Source organism: Lemur catta, chromosome 5, assembly GCF_020740605.2.
Source record: "Lemur catta isolate mLemCat1 chromosome 5, mLemCat1.pri, whole genome shotgun sequence".
In the NCBI taxonomy this organism is placed as follows: Eukaryota; Metazoa; Chordata; class Mammalia; order Primates; family Lemuridae; genus Lemur; species Lemur catta.
In genome coordinates this window covers 113,117,736-113,139,351 of record NC_059132.1, presented here as the reverse complement: position 1 = coordinate 113,139,351, position 21,616 = coordinate 113,117,736, and the positions used below count along the sequence as shown (strand labels likewise).

At 39.7% G+C, this 21,616-nt stretch overlaps 1 protein-coding gene across 1 annotated transcript in view; it reads left to right on the top strand.

The window, feature by feature from the left end:
• TLL1 (tolloid like 1) overlaps positions 1–21,616 on the top strand; it is a 92,562-nt gene that overhangs the window by 54,598 nt on the left and 16,348 nt on the right. Inside the window, exons 14-18 of the mRNA XM_045552648.1 lie at positions 6,072–6,267; positions 8,094–8,219; positions 9,638–9,798; positions 12,922–13,102; positions 19,973–20,098. Coding sequence (XP_045408604.1) covers positions 6,072–6,267; positions 8,094–8,219; positions 9,638–9,798; positions 12,922–13,102; positions 19,973–20,098 — 790 coding nt within the window. The remainder of the gene's footprint in view (positions 1–6,071; positions 6,268–8,093; positions 8,220–9,637; positions 9,799–12,921; positions 13,103–19,972; positions 20,099–21,616) is intronic.

The following is a 21,616-nucleotide window of genomic DNA, read 5'->3' as shown; positions in this document are numbered from 1 at the left end:
ATTAAAGGAAATGTCCTCATTCTCAATGCTCTGTGGTTTTGTATGACAAAGCAGTTTTTATTCACTGATTCTAGCCTTTGCCTTTTTTCAAAAACTGTTTATATTTTTGTTTTTTATCTCTGTGTTGCCATTGAGGTAAACTTGACCACCATTCTTTGCAATCTACTGGAAAGAATTTACTTGCTGTCCATCATTCGTACCTTCACGTCAGTTTGTGTCACAGCTTTGCCCTTCCTGGTGCTCCTTGGGTTATAACGTTAGGTGCAGAAAGAAAGAGTGAGTTAGTGCCTTGCTGGTGATGCCCGGGCATCTCTGAGCAGGGAGGGGTGCTGCTTGGAGGGTCATGGGACGCTGGTACTTCTGTTATTACGCTGTCTGGGAAGTGCCACAGTCTGAATGTTTGTGTCGCTCCAAAATGTGTATATTGACATCTTAACCCCTAAGGTGATGATAGTGGGCGGTGGGGCCTTTGGGGAGTGATCAGGTCGTGCGGGTGGGGCCCTCATGAGTGGGGCTAGTGCCCTTACCGAGCAGGTGCAGGAGCTCCTGCCTTGTGAGGCACGGCGAGAAGGCACCGACCGCGAAGGGGCCTTCGGGAGACACCGAAGGTGCCCGTGCCTTGTCTTGGACTTCCCAGCCTCCAGGACGTGAGAGATATGTTTCTGTTGTTTGTAAGCTGCCTGTCTATGGGGTTTTCTTACCCCATCTGGAATGGGCCGAGACAGGAAGCTTTCCCTTCCCTAGGTGTTGCGGGATACATTGTTTCGTAAGACCGATACAGTGTAGTTGAGTTTGTATATAAGTCTGGAGCCCCTCCGGAGTGAACTTGGAAAGCCGTCATGTGTTCGGCAGCAGGGTCATTTGTAAGGAAGCTTCTAGTACTCCTATTTTTTTTTTTTTTTTTTTCTGAGACAGAGTCTCGCTTTTGTTGCCCGGGCTAGAATGAGTGCCATGGCGTCAGCCTAGCTCACAGCAACCTCAAACTCCTGGGCTTAAGCGATCCTACTGCCTCAGCCTCCCGAGAAGCTGGGACTACAGGCATGCACCACCATGCCCGGCTAATTTTTTCTATATATATTTTAGTTGGCCAGATAATTTCTTTCTATTTTTAGTAGAGACGGGGTCTCACTCTTGCTCAGGCTGGTCTCGAACTCCTGACCTCGAGCGATCCACCCGCCTCGGCCTCCCAGAGGGCTAGGATTACAGGCGTGAGCCCCTGCGCCCGGCCTAGTACTCCTATTTTATTTGAGAACTTTCAGCATGCAGAAATGCAGACGAGAAAATGGGAGACTGGAAATGTTTATAGTAACAACTTCAAAGAAATGTCAATAAAGCAGAAAAGAAGTGAAATAAATCTGGAGCTTACTTTTGTTTAAATTCAAATCCCCACATACGTTAATTCAAGTAGGATTAAGTTTGAGGTCCATGTCAACATTGCTGCACATTCTGACCTGGCGATACTTTCTTTATGAAACCCAGAGATGTTTAGCAGCCTCAGCTGCTGCCGCTGCAAGCTGTGACTTTCTGAACTGTGCGCTTAAGTTTTTATCTGGGTACTTGGTAGATTGCCTGTCTGAAAGTAATCCTTTAAATCCCTTAAATATTTTTTATTAGTTTACAATAAGTAGACTAGTCTTTGTGAATGAACTAAGAAGTTGAGATAAGGAGGTTTTAATTAGTTAACGATTTTCTGCTAGCTGTGTACTATTTTGGGGTACTCAGCTAAGAGTATTGGTAATGACTATAACAAAAGAGTTAAGTAGCTCTTTGTGAATTATGGTTTAGGCTATAATTGTATCCGAAAGATTAGCACTTGTTAGTTTAAATAAACTTGCCCAAGATCACATAACTGGTAGCGCTGTGATTGAAACCAAGGCAGGGTCTGTGCATTTATGTCACCAGGTCCTGCTAGCAAAGAGAGGCGTTGGTGTTTTATCATGGCATTTGACTCTTCCCTTTCATAACTCTCTCCACGTGTACATTGTGTGTTAGTCGTGTGTGTCAGTCAGTCAGGGATGTGTCTGTTTATTCACCACTGTTTACATACTATGGCCAGATAATATGCACTTGATAGTATGTGCATATTATCTCACCGTAGCAAGTTTTCAATAAATCATTGAATTCATGAGTAAATGCAATGTACTTGTGTCATGGAGGAAAAAAAATGAAGTGACAGCATTTAAATAAATGATTCACGTGAAAATAAACCTAAGCAAGACTTATGCTGTTGATTTTAACATGTTTGAACATATTTTTCTCCCTATTTTTTAGTTATAATTATCTATGTATTACTATACTTAGTTTAATATTAACTGTTACTAATAATAATATTGTGAAATAATTAAATATAAAATTAAAGATAATTATCTATGTATTAAACTTTTCCCTTTTTTATTCAAAATTTCTTTTGTTCATAGCATTAGACTTTACTAGATTTTTTTCATTCATCATAGTTTTCTTTAACATTTTCCCCAAAAGCAAAAATCTTTGCTTTAACATTGTTCCAAGTGTCTATCGTTTTAAATATTAGCTACGAAAGTTGTATCAATTTGATAGCATTAATCATATCTGATTGCATAAATTATATTTTAAAACTACATTGTAGCAGTCATGGGGGTACTTTTTTATTATAGTAAAATGTGCATAACGTAAAATTTACCATCTTAACGGTTTTTTAAGTGTACAGCTCAGTAGAGTTTAGTACGTCCACGGTCGAGCAGCCGGTCTCCAGACCGCCTTTCCGTCTTGCAGAGCTGAAATTCCACACCGACTGAACAGCAAGGCCCCACCCTCTCTCCCCGGTGTCTGGCAACCGTCATTCTTTGTCTCTACAAATTCAACTACTCCTGGGTCCCTCATATTAAGTGAATCATGCAGGATTTATCCTTTTTATGACTGGCTTATTTCCTTAGCATAATGCCTTCCAGCTTCACCCATGTTGTAGCGTATATCAAAATTCCCTTCCGTTAAGGCTGAAAAGTATTTTATTGTATGTATACACTGCATCTTGTTTATCCTTTCATCTGTCAAGAACACCTGGGGTGCTCCCACCTTTTGGCTATTGGGAGTGATGCCGCCGTGAGCACAGGTGTACAACTGTCTCTGCCAGACTACGCTTCCATTTCTTTTGGGTGTTTACCCAGAGGTGGTGTTGCTGGGTCATGTGCTATTGTAATTCTCTTTTTAATTTTTCAGGGAGCGTGGGACAGCTTTCACTGAACCTATTATCTAGAAATTTTGGAGTTTTGAGAGCTCTTTATAAATAATTTGGCACTGCAATAGATGTTTGTGCAATGCTGTATTTATTTGGAAATTTGGTTATAAACTGAGGCACAGCGTGTGCCCGGGTCCTGAGGCCTGTGTGTTCCCCGGACGGGTCTCCCTCGGTGCTAACGCTCCCCGCGTGCACTCACCATACGCTCTGCCCCGGGGGGCAGTTTCAGAGTGAGAGGTTGACCACATTTGGTTAAATTTAATTTATTTTAGTTCTTTTAAATAGAAATCATTCACTTCCGATGGTTCCTGTCCACCCTGCAATTAAAGATGTGAGCCCTCACTTAGTAATGAAATGTAATGCTAATCCCTCAGGCGATCTCTGTACTCATTCTTGCTTCTCCGTGTATTTGGATCTACTTCCAGTACCATTTAAATATCAGTTTTCTGAAAAATGTCCAGAGCTGACTGTCACTTTGACCATATTCTCTCTGTACGTATCAGTTCTGTTTATGTCATGACAAACTTGCCACATTCATTTACGGTTCATGCTCTAATTACCTTAAAGTCTGTGATAAATCAGCATCGTCATTATCAAAACATATTTATTATGTGTAATTGTGCATGACATCGTGTTTAGCTCCCAGCCCTTTGAACTGAGTCCCTGCTTTAACTCAGGAAGAAACTCCTCTTTCTTTCTTTCCCTCTTTTCTTCCTTCCTTCCTTTTCTTTTTTTCTTAAAGCCATTGGCTTTGGTGTCCTTTTTCTCATGGAGCATAAGGTTACTGGCATAACATCAGTGGGCCTGATTCACGTTTTAGCTTCAACCATATTTATTTCTATCCCTTCCATATGTTAACTGATGAAGTAATTTGATATAGTGGGAGAAAATGAGACAAATAAAATAACTCAAACTTTCATTTCTGCTTACTGTAGATGTAGTTGATGAAACAGTTATAATTAACTATACTTGATAGTTGTAATTAGCATCAATAGAGAAGATTCATTGTGCAGGCCTTGCACATAAGATTAAACTGAAAAATATGTAACCCAAGACCGTTCAGGTCCTTGACAAGATGCGTAGGATTCCTGTAGTGAAGGGATCATGTATTTCTGAGTATCATGAGTTCGATAGCAGGTGGATAATATTTAATATATAAATATATGTAATTGATAAAGAGGTACTAGTGGAATTCATCCTAAAATTAGTTATTTTTACCCATGAAATATTTACACTTTTTGTATCTTATAAAATATTTAAACCTCCAATTTTTAGTAAATAGCCAGTGAATATATTGTGAAATGAAATTTAAAGTGATGTGTATCTGTTAAAATAACAGAGTGAGTTTTATGGACCAAGCAACATAAATTATCCCATTTCTTTCTTGTTTTTTTTTTTTTGAGACAGAGTCTTGCTCTGTCACCCCAGCTGGAGCACAGTAGCATCACCATAGCTCACGGCAGCCTCCAACTCCTGGGCTCAAGCAGTCCTCTTGCCTCAGCCTCCGGAGTAGCTGGAACTGCAGGTGTGCACCACCACACCCGGCCAATTTTTCTATTTTTAGTAGAGACGGGATCTCACTCTTGCCCAGGCTGGTCCAAAACTCCTGAGCTCAAGCAAACTTCCCGCCTCAGCCTCCCAGAGTGCTGGGATCACAGGCACAGCCAGAGCAAGAGCAAGATACGTTCACCATGCTTGTTACAACAGAGGGGTCTGTTCTCCATTCTGTGGTTGGGGAAAAGGAAGAAGCAAATGTCATACTTAGTTTTCATGAAATCTGTGCTTCAAAATCTATTTTTATTTTTCTGTTTGTCCTTATGCTACCCAATTTAAAGATTATCCTCATCAGTATATTAATAAATAAGGAAACAGATTTTTCAACCAACTACTCCAGCAGTTTCCTGCATTCAGGTTGTGTAGTTCCATGGACATTCTCTGACATTCCATGACACCCATGTGTCTTTTAACGTCAGTAACAGGAAAATTCCTTAAATTAAGAACTTGTATGTTGAATGATACTTGCGAAGATGTGATCCTTTTCATGGTGTTTGATTGTGGTTGTCTGTGATTTCTAGCTTTAAATATCTAATACACAGCCAGTTGACTCTATCACGCCATTAGGGCTAGGGCTCAACTTCTGTGAAAATGTAAGAAACAAGAATTTTCTTTAAAAATTACCTTAAAATTTTTAAAGGAATTTATCAATTGTGTTTTTTAAAAATAAGTTCAGGGCCAAAACATAGGTCCATGAGCATGTAGCTCTTCATAAAGTTTCCTAGGTTCATAGCCTGACCTAATATTTGCATTTAGTTATTAAGGAAAGAGGTTGAGTTTTCCCAGGTTATACAGGTTGGGAAGACCGTGTCGAGGTACACGTCTCATCCAGACAAAGCCGCGCTACCGTGAGAGAGGTAAGCCCGGTGCGGATGCGGCGATACTGTAGTCTTCCTCCGTGCAGATGAGCACGTCACGTGTAAAGAATTTCACAGACTAGGAGGAATTGTAACCCCATGTTATCATGTGTCCCTTTCAAAAAGAGATTTATAACCTAAAACAGTACTGCATTTATCAAGAGAATTTGACTCCAGCTTTTCTATGAATAAAACGATGGTTTTATCCAGACTATGAGCAATTTTTATAACTATGTTTCAGAGCAATTATACCTTGCTTGTCGCCTAGCTGGCCCAGGTTTTTTTTTTTTTTTTTTTTTTTTTTCCACGAAGAATAAGCTTTTATTTGTAAATAAGGCAGCAAAAACTAAGTGCCAGCAGTGCGTCGCTGAGAACACGTGTGTCTCCCTGCGGAAATTGTTTTACTCGTGAACGAGATTCACGTTCACACGTTTTTGCCATTGCAGATTGAAAGACACGACAGCTGTGCCTACGACTACCTGGAAGTTCGAGACGGGGCCGGGGACAACAGCCCTTTGATAGGGCGTTTCTGTGGCTATGACAGACCTGGGGACATAAGATCCACCTCCAACACCTTGTGGATGAAGTTTGTTTCCGACGGGACCGTGAACAAGGCGGGGTTTGCTGCTAACTTTTTCAAAGGTGATTTGAGATAATTTATAAATGTGAGATTTTCTTTGTCAGGAATAAAGCAGTTTCTATCTTTGAGTTAAGGGAGAACTAGAGAAAGTTCTACTGAAAGTTGAAGTTTGCACAAGGATATTTTGGTGGGTTTTGATGGGAAAGTTATTAGTAAAATACTAGAATTTGGAACTTGGTAGCACAGGGTAGGAACTGCATGAGGACACTCTACCATCTGGTTTTTTTGTTTTTTTTTTTAAATGAAATGGTCAAAATAGCAAAACCAAGAAAGGGTTGTACAGACTGGAAGAAACTATGTAGTTCATCAAATTATTTCCAGGTGCCAGCATTTCTAACTATCCCTCACCGGTCCCCAACCTTTTTGGCCCCAGGGACCGGTTTCATGGAAGACAATTTTTCCACCACAGGCTGGGACCAGCCGGCAGCCCAGGGTTCACCCACACTGGACATAATCTGTGACCCCCTTAGCAGAGTATCTACACATGGTATCCAAAATGTCTTTTTGACAAAGAATTATTACCGATTAGCTTTAATTTTCAATTTCATAATTATATTTTAGTTTATTCTCATGTCCCGTATTTCGTGTGTATTACTGAAGGCAAAGGAAAGCAATTTTAGTGCAAACAGTAGTATCAACTATGTATGTAGGAAATTCATAGGCACTTGTATACTATTATACAATAAAATTTTTCTGTAGGAAGAAAAAACAAAATTTTCCTTGATACTGATTTTTATAGAATAAATGGTATAGGATAAAGGATTCAATTGTGGGTGTCAAAATTCAGAGTGACAGATGTCCACGTATTTCCCTGATGTAACAAATAACACTCTATTGTGTCTCCCTGGCAGTTGCTTAGTTATTCACCACAGAAACTGAGAGGTGGAAGAACTTGGCACTTTCACTACATGTATTGAGTTGTATGTTAACTCGTGTTAACATTTGCTATATATGTCGTATTTCACAGTAGAAGAAACATGCTGGCCAGCTTCTTCATGTGATATTTGTATATTTAATTATCAACAATGCTCAGTGTTTTGCGGATGCATGATGTCTCCAGAGGTGTTTACTACTTACCTAACTCACCTTAGCTTATCCCTGAAAAGCGAGACTATGGAGTATACTGTCATATAAATTGCAATCATAAACTTATATGACATAATATTTTTGACATATGACAAAAATCATAAAATTTTTAAAAGTAGTATATATTTTAATATATATTTTATATATTTTCATGTTTTCATATGCAATTATATAGTACATATGCCATTTATGAAAATAGGAGATTATTATATTTTATGGACCAAAATGTCTATATAAGAAACAATGTTTTCAATTTAAAGAGGTCCAGTTAATTTCTGCATTTTATTTCTTTTTAGTTTTATTCACTATAATCTATTTCTTAATAATGATATTTCTTAAAAAGCATTTTTGGGATATATCTGGAAGACCATACTGTGAAATCAGGTGAAATTATGCTTTTTCAGTAAGTGTTTTTATGTCATTTCTGACAAATCTCTAGGCTCCAGTTGTCCCCATTTGACCTCAGATTCACGAGAAGCAGGCTCGTGTCTGAGACAGGCGACCTCCAGTCCATCCCCTGCAGGTTTCTGTCTGCCTCTCGGTCCCCCTGTTCTGCGGCTGCAGCAACGTGAATTCCTGCGTATTCACCAGGGGCTTACGCATCGCTCCTGCTCTTTTGCTGAAGCTGTGAATTGTCTCCATTGTGTCCACAGCCATTAAGCATCATATTTAGAAAAAAAAGATTGATGGGCTTGTGTACAAAAGCCAAATGGCTTTTCTGTAACTGTCGCCCTTCTCACAGAGGAAGACGAGTGCGCCAAGCCGGACCGCGGGGGCTGTGAGCAGCACTGCCTGAACACGCTGGGCAGCTACCAGTGCGCCTGCGAGCCGGGCTACGAGCTGGGCCCCGACAGGAGGAGCTGCGAAGGTAGGGCCCCCGCTGCCTGGGCCCCAGCCCCCCCTTCTACACATCCTCTGCTCCATCTCCCTTTCCCTCCCGGGAACAGTGACCTTCTCCTCGGCCGGGGAGCTCAACTCACAGTCACAGCCCATGGGAAGCCTCCCCGGGTCCTTGTCGCAGAGTCAGCCCTGTCCTCCCCTGGTCACCAGGCCGCCTGGCTTAGACATTGACAGATAGGTACACAGACAGATAGATAGACAGATAGAAAGACAGACAGACAGATAGACAGACAGAAAGACAGACAGACAGATAGATAGACAGATAGAAAGACAGACAGACAGATAGACAGATAGATAGACAGACAGACAGATAGATAGACAGATAGAAAGACAGACAGACAGATAGATAGACAGATAGAAAGACAGACAGACAGAGAGATAGACAGATAGATAGGAAGACAGACAGATAGATAGACAGAAAGACAGACAGACAGATAGAAAGACAGACAGACAGATAGACAGACAGATAGAAAGACAGACAGACAGATAGAAAGACAGACAGACAGATAGACAGATAGATAGACAGACAGACAGATAGAAAGACAGACAGATAGATAGATAGACAGAAAGACAGACAGACAGACAGATAGATAGATAGACAGATAGAAAGACAGACAGACAGATAAATCGATAGATCAGTCTACTAATGTGTCCATATCTGCTTCTACCTCTGTCTCCGTCTAGATCTAGATCCGTCCACTCATCCATCCATGGTACCAGGCCACTGTGTTTGTATATATTGAAATATCTATGTCTATTTCTCTGTCTAGATCTAGATCTTTATCCCTCCCTCCACCCTTCACCTGTCTGTGCCTTCCTGACACAGGCTGTGGGTGCGTCTCCCTCACTAGAGTAAGGAATAACAAATACATTCTGTTCACCGTAATTTATTTTGCCTGCTGGTAACAGTGTTCCTTGTCCGGGAAGAAAAAGAGTTTGAGGAAATAAAAAGAAAATAATTTTGTTCTCACTGTATCAGACTATACTGTGCTTTACATGTGTCTTTTCCTTAATTCTCACAAAACTACGATCAAGTCTCACAAATTTATTTTTCCCTTAATTCTGTAGTTGCCAGGAACTGCAAGATGTTATTATACCCATTTAAAAGATGAGAAGACTGAGACCCAGTTTTCTTCCTGTTGCTTACCCAGCTGTACCGCGACCTAAAGTGTCGCACAGCCATGATATACTTGGTTCTGAAGCTACAGACTCACACTTTATAAATGGGATTTGGTTATTAAAATAATGTGTAAAGAATGAGGAACGAGACTGCAGTTTCTAGACTTTGAAATCCAGAAGGTGGCTGAGATTAAATGCTGAGGGGTTTGGTGCTAAGAGGGGGTGACTTTGTTAACAGCACCCACCGTTTTCTTCCTCTCCTCCCAGCTGCGTGTGGTGGGCTGCTCACCAAGCTCAACGGCACGGTCACCACGCCAGGCTGGCCCAAGGAGTACCCGCCCAACAAGAACTGCGTGTGGCAGGTGGTGGCCCCGGCCCAATACCGCATCTCTGTGAAGTTTGAGTTTTTTGAATTGGAAGGCAATGAAGTAAGTAGAGAATAAGCGCAATTTTTGTCATGTTTAGGAAGTCCCTGAGGCAGACTGGCAAACTGAGTAAGAAGAGAACAACAAGGAAAGAGCTCAGTGAGACAGTGCAGACGGCCCCTTGTTCTTCTGACCCCAGCACTGCCTGTGGCTCTCGTGGGGTCAGGTGACAGCTGAGTGTTTTTGGGAGACTGGAAATTACCCAGGGGGAGTTTTTACTCAGGGTATTTAACATGTGCCACTTTCTTGATTTATTAAAGAACTGTGGAGTATTTAGGGTCAGCTTCATGACACATAGACTTTTCTAGAAAAAATAAACCAAAATCCACTGGCTGAGTCATAACAAAAATATCCATTTGGGGTAACCTGGGATATTTTACGTGTGGAAATGGGTATATTTTCATTAGATAAGTAGTTTTTTATTATGCTCATGTTCATAAAGAAAGATTAATTTTTTTAACTTCAATAAAGGATGCATTTAGCTGAAGTTATTTTTCCTTTACAAAAGGTAGCTTAGTATAGATGTTTACTGTACTGTGCTGAGGGTACAGTTTCTGTCAGGTAGCCATATCTAAACAAGGGAAATCATTTATTTGAAAATTCGTGTATACTAGTCCACACACCAAGTTCAAATGCAATGCCAAGCCTGAGATGAGAACTTTTAGAAAAATGTCCCTTGTATGATTGGTCGACATTGGTTTAATTCCAGAGAAAAGGCTACAAACATTTGTTTTATTTAATCCTCTGTACTTTCTTTTATTTTACTAACTTATTTTGCATCCTTTCTCCAACAACTTTTTTTCTGTGTGTACTTTAAAATGAGCATGATTCAACCCTTCTATATATGATACAATTAACTCAAAATTATTTACCTTTGATGTATATCTGTTGAACACTTGCAAAGAAGTGTGAGAACAGAAATGTAATATACCTGTGCCCCCAGGGCAACGATTTTTGGTAATATTTGTGGGTTTTATGCCATAATTTTGCTTTCTCCTGCTGATTTTCTGTCTACGTTTCTTTCTTTCCTTTTAATTACATTTTTTTCCTTAATTCTGCCTGTAGTAGCCAAGGCACTTCTGTTATTTTTTAAAAATCTTTACTGGTGGCTTTGAGGTTAAAAAAATGGTAGCTGACTTTTGTGTTCCCTTAAAGGAAATTAAAGTCTGAAATGTGATGAACTTACATACTTCAGAGAATTGTAGCATCTTAGAACTCAATGGGCCTCTTGAGTTTTTTTGTTGTTAACATTATGTGTAAGTTTTATGGTGGTAAAGGCGGTAATTTATCCTTTTAACATAATTTATCAACAGGAAATATCATTTTTCTTTAATAATTACTTCAAGTTTTAAGGAAATATTGAAATGAAAATAATGCTTTCTATAATATTTCTAGAAAAACTTTTATATGAGCCACTGGTTTTGAAAATGGTAATTTCCCTACCAGTTCTGTGATTTGATATGAACTTCATGTTGTATGACTTCCACTCCTGTAGTTTTCTCTGAAACTGGGTGTGTCATTGCAATTCGTTCATCGATAGATATTTCTAAGCAGGCTGGAGGTTTGAATGCAGGAGGAGGAGGGCGGACGGTTTTACACAGATGGGGTGCTGTGTTCTGAAAGGCTGTAGTAATAGTCTTCATTCATAGAAGGCTCTTTACAAACTTTGTTAATACAGCCCAGAATTCTTTAATTTATAATGGTGTTACCGTGGGAAAAGCTGATGCAGAATTCTGTGTATTTTCATAGTTTGGTATCTTGGGTGTTTAAAATAAAAGTCCTAAGCAAATGTGATTTACAGAATGATGAGTTAATGAGTTTAAAACTTCATTATTTATTACATTGATATCCTGACGGAAAGTGAATCGCAAAAGACGTTAGCCTTAGAATCGTCCTTTTATGTTGCCTTGGTGCCCTCTCTCAACCGAATGGCAGTTGTCACAAAGTGGATAGCAAGTTACTTCATTTCCCAGCAGCATTCTGCTTATTTACCAGCTAATTAATATCACAAGAACCAGTGATTTAAGGTGACGTACTTCAAAGGACAGATCATGCCCCGGGGTTCAGTCATATGGGTTGTTAAAGCCTGCTAATTAATCACACCTTTACGTAATGAGGTCATTCCTGCAAGACGTGTTCTCTAGCACGTGTCCTCTGGAACTGTGTAAAGGCCTATGATGGAAACATCTGTCTGTGGCCATAAAATTGCTTAAGAATACCTGGCATTCATTTAGCTTCTTCCATTACGGCGCTGTTAGTGTATCACACATAGATCAGAATGAGCCGAGCTCATTTCAGTGTTGATTCCTGCCTCCATCCCCGGAATAGTCCCACGTGTTTGCGGTCCCACAGCAATCCTGCAAAGTCACAGCACCTAGCAACTCAAGGAAATTAAGTGTCAGTCCTTTTAACAAGTCTGAAAGGTAAAGGGTCTTTTTTCTTATACACTAAGTATCTGCCTTCCACTTTGGAAGTTACTAAAGGTGGTGTTCTGATTAGAATGCGGTGTTTCTGGGAGATAGAACTGGACTAAGCCAAATTCCATGCTGTTACCGCAGTGCCATGTACAAGTGTAATTTTGGACACATTATATAAAACTTTGTGAACCTCAGATTTTTCATCTCTACAGTGGAAAGGATTATTTCTCTCGCCAGTGATTGTTTCATAGGCCCGATGTGCCAATTCCGTGGAATTGTTGTCCGTGCTGAATACGACAGTAATGATAAGTATTTTCATAGTTCCCACGGACAATTTAAACTATTTTTTTAAAAAGGTGGCAATTGTTGCTCTTGTGACCATCAGCACCATTATCTCAACAAATATTCACCTCAGTTCTCCTTCTCTCTTTGTGTTCTGGAAGGATGTGTACTATCAACACGTGCAGGCAAGCATGCGTTTGTATACACCTGTCTCAGGTATTCAGAGCAAAATTCTTCTCCAATCTGTCTTTCTTTCAAGCCTCTGCCTCATAGCTGAATCCTTTTCTTGATTTTTTTTCTCTACATGTTAATTCCAGTTTGACTGCCCGGAAGTAAAGACAGACAAACATGATACATTTTTCAAAACTAACTGTCAGTTGTCTGGCGTTGCCAGAGCTGGTGACCGTGACAACCACGCTTTTTCCAGGTCTGCAAGTACGACTACGTGGAGATCTGGAGCGGGCTCTCCTCCGAGGCGAAGCTGCACGGCAGGTTCTGCGGGGCCGACGTGCCCGAGGTGGTCACCTCGCAGTTCAACAACGTGAGGATCGAGTTCAAGTCCGACAACACCGTGTCCAAGAAGGGCTTCAAAGCACATTTCTTCTCAGGTATAAGCATTCATGTGTTGTGTGTGTGTGTGACAGATTTTCAGCATGTATTGGCTTAAATTGTATGTTTTCTATTTGTCACAGTTTTCTATAAATGCAACTTGGAGGTACAAAGAATACGTGGCCATTGACCCTAGGTTTAGCAAATATGTACTTGAAATTAGAATATTCTAATATTAATGAATGACATGTTGCCCTCAAACAATTAGATCTTATAGAAAATCTAATTAAACATTACAAAGGCTGATACAAATAACACAAAAATAAGCATAGCAATATTTTCATACGGTGACTACTCTCTACAAGTGAATGGCAATAACAATCCCAGACTTCAAACAATGGTTAATTTCTCAACCTAATTTTTCTTCGTTTTTGGAAAATGTGGTCTTATTTGAGCAACATACTTTTTATTCCTATGATTTAGCAACATATGTCCTCTTATTTTATATTTTCATTATTATTAGGCTAATACTAAATCATGCTTTGCCTCATCACTATAAAAAACTAAATCATGCTTTGCCTCATCGCTATAAAAATGATTGCAGTAAGAGACTTGGAAATATGGAAATTATAATTTTACTAAGGATAATATATCATCAGGTATATTTAATGGCTTGCATGTCTGTGTTTGGAATTTAACATTTAGTTTAACCAACTCGAAGTAAATTTCTCTCTTAAAAAGCTGAAATTTGATAACAGCTTCCCAGATTTTATGAAGCTATATGAAAACATCAGTGAAATGTCCTTATTTTCTCGATCTCAGAATGGAGGGGGTGGAGGGGATGGGCAAATTCGTAACTCATGGCTGTGGTGCACGCTCTGGGGGATGGGCACGTTTGCAGCTCTGGCTTGGGTGATGCAAAACCAATAAATGTAACCAACATGTTTGTACCCCCATAATGTTCTGAAATTTAAATAAAGAAAAATTTAAAAAAAGAACATTATTCTGAGACTTCAAAACTAGATAAAATTGTAATAAACCTTAATGTAGCAATACATTCTGCCTTTGCAACTGGCAAACAACTTAAAGCCACTGAATTCCAATTATGTTTTAATATTAGGTAATTTGGATTGAGTTAATTCAAAATCCATTTATTCTTGTCCCCATGTGTTTAAAATTAATGAGATTTACCATGTCCAGGGTTTGTTTGGGGTTTTCAGAGTAATTGAAGTTAATGGTTCACGAGCTCCATTGAGTTCCAGTTCACACAAAAGTGCCTCCAAACACAATGGATTTCAGCTCCTTGTTCTTGTTCCCTTCTTTCTCCCAGATTTAATTACCTTTTAAAAATTCTTTTCAGGCATTCATTTAAGATCTATATTATTCAAACTACAATTTTAATAACCTATTTTAATGAAAGGAAGACTTTTTAAACTTCACTATTTTATATATGTCATGTATTTTTCGAAGTTTAAGCAATCCAGTAGTTGGGTAGAGACAAGGATACTTATCTTAGAGTCATCTAAATATTTATTTTAAACACGAAAATTATGAAGTAAATTAATTCTGTCATAATATTCAAAGTATTCAGGATCCTTTTCATGTGACCTCAGTCATATATTTCATTTAAAATTTTTAAAAAAAAATACAGGCTATAAATACTGGCTAGAAAGTGTGATTAAATTTAGTTACTCAAAACATTTAAAATTCACTTTCTAATATTTTTGGCCAGGAAAAAATTTCCAGATCTTAAAGACAGGTTATGTATTTGTGTGTTTGGAACAGCACTGTTGAAACATAAGCTGTGCGTCTTTAGTTCTCACCACACGGGTGCGGAAGCGCGTGTGGAAAGAGCTGTGCTCCCCACGTGAGCGTGTGTGCCCCCCCCCCAGAGAGCGTGTGTGCTCCCCACCTGAGCGTGTGTGCCCCCCCGAGTGAGCGTGTGTGCTCTCTATTCCTCTGTCTCCCCGTGGCTGTGCTCCCTAAACTCGACCGAGCACCTTGGTAGTTCTTGAGCTTGTAACAGCTGATTTGCTGTAAATCGCGTTCACTGATATATTCATCTCCAGACATCATCTCTGCTTTTAGTATTTATCAGTGCGTTTAAATAAATACATAAACCAATTACATGGCAACATTTCATTTAAAAAATGTCTAGCCTAGATGGTTTGGTGGAGTGTAGGTAGTTAACTCAACTGAAGTTCAAGGGTACATTAAACCCCAGACTTCCATATTATGTGGTTATATTCATTTATATACGTTTATCTGACAGATGAGGCAGCTGAGCAGTTAAGATGCTCAGGGACACAAAGCACTTAACCCTTAGTTTGCCTTGGTGCACAGACGCTGTCTTAGCCATGAGAGCTCATCACGGCCTTTGCAATGATGCTGGTTACGTGTAACCTCCAGCATCCTGACAACCTGAAAAACAACAGCAAATAGCTTTTCACGTCTTTATTAGATTATTTTTCTGTAAAGTCAGAGACAATTGTCATTAAGGATAAACTTTCTGTGTTCCCTTTTTGATGCATGGAACCAGCTTGGCAGTTTGTCAGATTCATATTTAAAATACTGTGGTTTTGGAAGAGTAGTTAAATCTATTTCACATTTAATTTCCTGGGAGTTTCTGTTAGTGGGAAAGGTGTTTGCTCAGGAAACGAGAAGGAAAAACATTGTATTTGTGATAAATTGTGGTAGTATTACCAAGAGATGGCAGCAGGTACGGACTTGGTGGCTAAATGTCCTGAGTACGATGACTGTACAAAGTCATAATCTACAGGCCATTATCCATGTTAGTAGATGTCTGTTGGCACTGAAAGTGCCGTTGCCGAGTTCTGATCATGCTTTCAGCATCATCCTGTACAAGCGTGTGCTACAAGCCAGGTATTTCTCTGTAACTGTATTGGTTAGAAAATAAGTGTGGAAATCACAGTCAAATTGGGCTTCATAAACAAAGCAGAAGGATACTTTTTAATGTCAAAACTCACCACTGGGGATTGGATATGGCACGTTACTGGGTTTATTGTCACAAACTCTTTTGAAAGAAATTTAGCATAGGAATCAAGAGTCACTAAAGTGACGATTCCATTTGCCTCAGAAATCCCATTCTTGGGACTCTGGCATAAAGCAACATTTCAGAATCTGGAAGAAGGATTTCAGTATTATGTGGCAGTGACAGAAATTTGGTGCAACCTAATGTCAGGACAGTAGGAAAATTGTAAATAACTCACAGCAAATGCCCTCTGTGGACTCTCCTGCACCATAAAGACGGGTCAGTGATTCCATGGCGTAAAAAGTTGTATATGACGGAATATTAGTGGAAATCTAGGTGTAAACTCTCTGTGCGCTGTGCGTACAGGTGAGCGTGTCGGGGAGCACACCTGGGAGTTGCTCTGTAAGAACACGAAGACGCTCCCGCAAAGACGGTGCCTCCTGGTTTCTCCAACCTTTGCCAAAGAGTTTTCCTCTGATCTAAATATAGAAATAACGTCAGAAGAAAAACACTTACATCATATTCCTCCTATCTGTTGCCTAAATAAAGTATTTCTAGTTTGCAAACATTGCCTGATAGACTTTGCTCTTCTTTGCAAACAAAGGGATTTTTAAATCCATCTATTTATTCATTAGTTGATAAATATTAACATAAGGTAATTTTAATAAAATATTGAATTAAGTTTCCAATTATCTTATTACAGACAATCAAATAAATATGTTAATGTATTATATACATTAGTCAAGAGATAATTTATGAAGACAGTTTTAAATGCTTATGTTTATAGCCAGTGTTCTAAAAATTTCAGTAGTTTTGGCTTTATAAAAACTTAACAAGGAATATGACAGGTTCAGTTATTGTTTTCCACATGCTTTTTCCAAGAGCATCTAACAATTTTCAAGAAATTCAATAATAATGAAAAACATTTGCTAATAAGTGATTTCATATTATTTAGAAAGGAAAGCTATTTAAAAATAAATTCTAGGTTTCATGCAGTTAAGTGATATAGCAGTAAAAAAGGTAAAGAAATATATTTAAATCTCAATATATACAGTGAAATAATGCATTTGTAGTATTATTTCCTATATAACAATATCTAATACAATAATCACATAAGAGATTTTTGCTGTTCTTGCACATAGTCTCAGATTTTTAAATAAGCATTTTTTGAGATTTAAGAAATGGAATTGAAAGGATACTCTAAGAACTTATTAGCAGAATAATTAACATCAGTGATTTCTATTACTTCCGTGTTCATAAAATTAAGAAACTCTCATACATCAATTCTGATTGAATATCATGAATTAGTCATAAAGATGCCATAGCTTGAAAATTGGGAGGTTATTGGATTTGACAGAAGAAAATATATAAAAGTAATATTAAAGCAAATAATAGTACAGCAAATAAAGAGATAAGAAATATCAACATAGGACTATTTGAACATTTTGTCTATTTCTTCTTTTAACTAATTAATACTGTAGTGACCTAGGCATTTTCTAGAAGATAATATCATCCAACAGTATATTGCTGTTATTTTCCTGGACTGAATAAAATTTGTTATTACATTAACAATAATTATTTACCTTATGTGACAATAAAGCCAAACCTATGAATAATTGGCCACATAGGATTGGTTTTCCTTTAGATTTTATTCCTCTTAGTGGCCTTACCATAGGTCAGTTCATGTTCTATCAAACCTTGAAACTAATTGAACTTGGAAGTATAAGCTGGGGACTCAATATTCCCACTGGAATGAAGTTCAGATGTGAGGAGTATTTTATGTTTGGGGAAATTTTTCACTATAGAAAGATCGTGCATTTAAACACCCAGCAGTGATGCATGTGCTGTTGACTAGTGCGTGTGTCCATGTTTGTGTCTTCACACTTCTGTGTCTCTCACGCGAGGCAGTTTCCACAGCCACCGAGACCAGGGTGACTCAGGCGGCCTCTGCCTCACGGGCTGCTCTGAGCAGCCACCTGTTTACCAGAAGTGGCAGAGGTGACCAATCTTCCCTAAGCTGCGTTGCCTACACTTGCTAGGTTTCCAAGCAGCTCTCAAAACCCTGGTTGAGCTGGAACACAGCTAAAGCCGTGCTGTCGGGTCTCACCTTAAGTACACAGAACCACCATCGTGGGAGCATTTCGCAGGGAGCATGGGTCTGCCTCACAGTAATTCTGGTGCCAGAATTTTTTTAATTGGCTCTTTTCATTTAACAAAGATGAGGGGTATTTCTACATTCACTCACGAGGAAGCATTTCTCAGACGCTTCTTAAGTAAATAGTCTTTGAAAAGTTATAGTAAAATGGTAAATTCAAATAATTTACTGCTTAACTGTCAGAATTAGAACATGCAGGTGGGAGAACTGCGGGTTCCACCCACCCGTTCTGTGTGGGCCCCTCATGGTTTATAGACTGCTGGTCTCACTGCTGATACAGTTGAGGGAATACAGGTTCGAAATCGTGATAAATTGATCTAAAACTAATTTTAGAAAGCTAATTCTCTATTAACTTCTGATTTTTATACATTTTGGTGTTTGATGCTCTTTTAAAGAATAATTTTCTTTATTCTACTTTTTTATGTTTTTTGTTTGTTTGTTTTTTGCTTAGTCTCCATAGTATGTGTTGAGAGAGTGGTGGAAATCTCAGGGATAGGCAGAGAACACATAAATCACAAATATACTGATACTGATTTATTCTTTAAAAATTGAGATCGCCCTTATGTACTTAAAACGTTCTACTAGAGCCAATGTGTGAATATCTCCTTAAAGCACGTCTGTGCTATGTCATGTCTCCCAAAGTGGAAAAATAGGTGCATCTTTAAAAACTAATATCAGATTCTTTGATAAAAATATCTTCCCTACACCTATTTCCATAGAATGAATATGGATTTGATAAAAAAGCAAGAACAGCACGCTCTGTGTGCCACCGTGAGTCACCAGCGCCCACTGGGCACAAAAGCTGAGGGTAAAATTTGAATTCAGCCTACCTTCTGGGACTGGGAATTGTCCTTTTTGCTCTCCATGTGGGAGTGACGGGCGTCTGGGTGACGTGCCGTCACAAGTGCGTGTCGGGAGCAGCCTGCCAGGTTTGACTCCAGTGGACAAGCCGGCCACGGGGGGAATGACAGCGGGGTGACATGTAGTGACAGATGATGCCTGCGCTGGGTGACGCTCGCTGATCTCGCTTGGCATTTTCCCTGTAGCGATGTTGTCGGCTACTTGTCACAGCTCAGGTCCCACCCTAACCCCCACTTCCAGCAGACTGAAGCCCTTTAGGGGATCACTTATTAATAAGCTGGTCTTCCAGAGTAGATGTGTTTGACGTATAGAAGTTTCTTCTTTAGAATAGCCTAAGGATGCTTTTTTCTGTCTTGGAATGTTGTGAAATGTCCAGATTCACTAATGCTAAGCACAACTGCAAAGTCAATGAAAAAAAGATCAACTACAGTAGTTACGTGAGTGATTTTTTAAAGTGATGACATACAAATCTTGGAACCTTGTTTAGCTTCTGTCTATACACCGTGGTTGATATATTGGATGATCTCTCTCTACTTAAGTCCTATCCCTCGCCTTTATTCAAACTACCCCCATTTTAAATTTCTTTTTCAAAACTAGCAGTAAACGCTTAGATTTAATTTGAAAATTATCTGTTGATGTCCCTTTTCTTCTGTTCAAAACTTCTCCTGCAGCGTAGGGTGGGAGAGGATTGCGGTCTGTCAGAGTAGCACAGGTGTCGTGGACACTCAAGCCGTGGCACGAGGCTTCAAGCTAAACAAGGAAAGGGTAAAACTAAGAAATCACAAATTTTTGTTGTTGGGAACAGGAAAAGCTGTGACTTGGTTTACCCTTTGCCGTTGTTAACCACCACTAATGACTCTCCTTTGATGTCCTTTGTTTTTAAAGCTACTTGCTAAAGCCTGGGGTTTATCTCTTTGCTAGACAAGGACGAGTGCTCCAAGGACAACGGCGGGTGTCAGCACGAGTGTGTCAACACCATGGGAAGCTACGTGTGCCAGTGTCGCAATGGATTTGTGCTGCACGAAAACAGGCACGATTGCAAGGAAGGTATGACACGTGGAATGTCATGTGCTTTGGGTAACGCACGGCTTCTAAGTAAAGTTAATTGTTTCCATGAGTGATACCATGGCTGACTATTCAAAATGTCAAAAAAAAAACCTCTGTGCAGTGCTCAGAGATCCAGGGCGTGCTGTTGGATGGGCACTGCCCGCGTAGGTGGCATCAGAGCAGCTTGCATGACAGACACAGACGTTGTTGCGGTGCCGTCTGGTCCCCAGAAAGGTTGCACATTGTGCCCAGGTCTTTGTCGAGCAGACCTTGCAACACCATCCGTGTGCAAACCGAACTTCTGCTAAATGCTTCGCGTTCCGTGTAATGTCCCTCCCCAAAATACCCTGTACACGTGCTGCATGAGCAGCGTCCCTTTAAATACCAAGAGCATCACACTCAAATGCCTGCAGAGAGACATTTGAAAATGTAGCTGCTCTGCCATTTAAAGTTTTAAGTCATGGTCTTGGCCCACAAATGTGCGCTGGTAGCACAAGGGTGCCTGCCAGATTGTGTCCCCAAGGCCTTGCAAAATTCCAGGGTTTCTTAAAAACAACTATCTTAACCCCCTCAGCCAGTGTGCGCTAGATGGAAACAAAAAACACGTATTCAGTTCTTATTTCTTCCTTTGAGGGTCTGCTCTTGAATTTTCTACTTAAATTTGGTTTATACCTCTTTTGAAAGGAGAATCGCAAAGGCAAATTTTATAACCTTAGTCATCAGCATATAGAACCACAGTTAGATAACAGCTTTTTGTGTACAGATTAGAATGATATTCTAATGAATATAATATTCTAATAATCAAATAATTAGAGAATATTCTGAGTTGGCCCTTGTTCCACTCGACTGTGGTCACGTTCGTGATCTTTTCTCTGTTTTCATTGAGATAATGGCGTTGTGCAGAATCACAGGCAAGCAGAATTTTTTCTGTCTCTACCTTCGTGCATGAGCAGGATATTTGTAACTTAGTAAGATGTGCTGTTAAATCAATAGGTTGGGCACTAGGTCCAGGTTTTGGGGCTTTTTTTTGTTGGTTCATTTTGTTTTTTTGCAAACATGGAAGGTAATTCAGAGAAAAGAAAAATGAGACAGCATTTGCAGATTCTATACGTAGACCATGGCCCACAGGTAGCAAAGACATCTCTGACCGTTACAGAAGCAGATCTTTTCCATAAATGATTTTATAGGAAACTTTCTTCTAGAAGTGATGACATCCAGGCGACCCCTGAATAAAGGTCATTCCTGTCGCTGGGGAACGGGCTGGGCCATCTTTCACCTGCGCTGCAATGTTGACACGTGCTTCTGTACGCTTGGCGGCAGCCTCTGACCTTTCTCTCGGGCTGTTCCTCAGACTCCGCAGACTTCACGTGGCACGTGGCACGTGGCACGTGGCACGGCAGGGGCAGGGGCAGGGGATTCAGAAAACCCTTGTCATCACTGGAATCAGACTGTTAAGGCTGTCCTCTTGCTATGCAATCCTAGATTGTTTGACAGGAGCTGAGTTTCACCTTCCTCTCT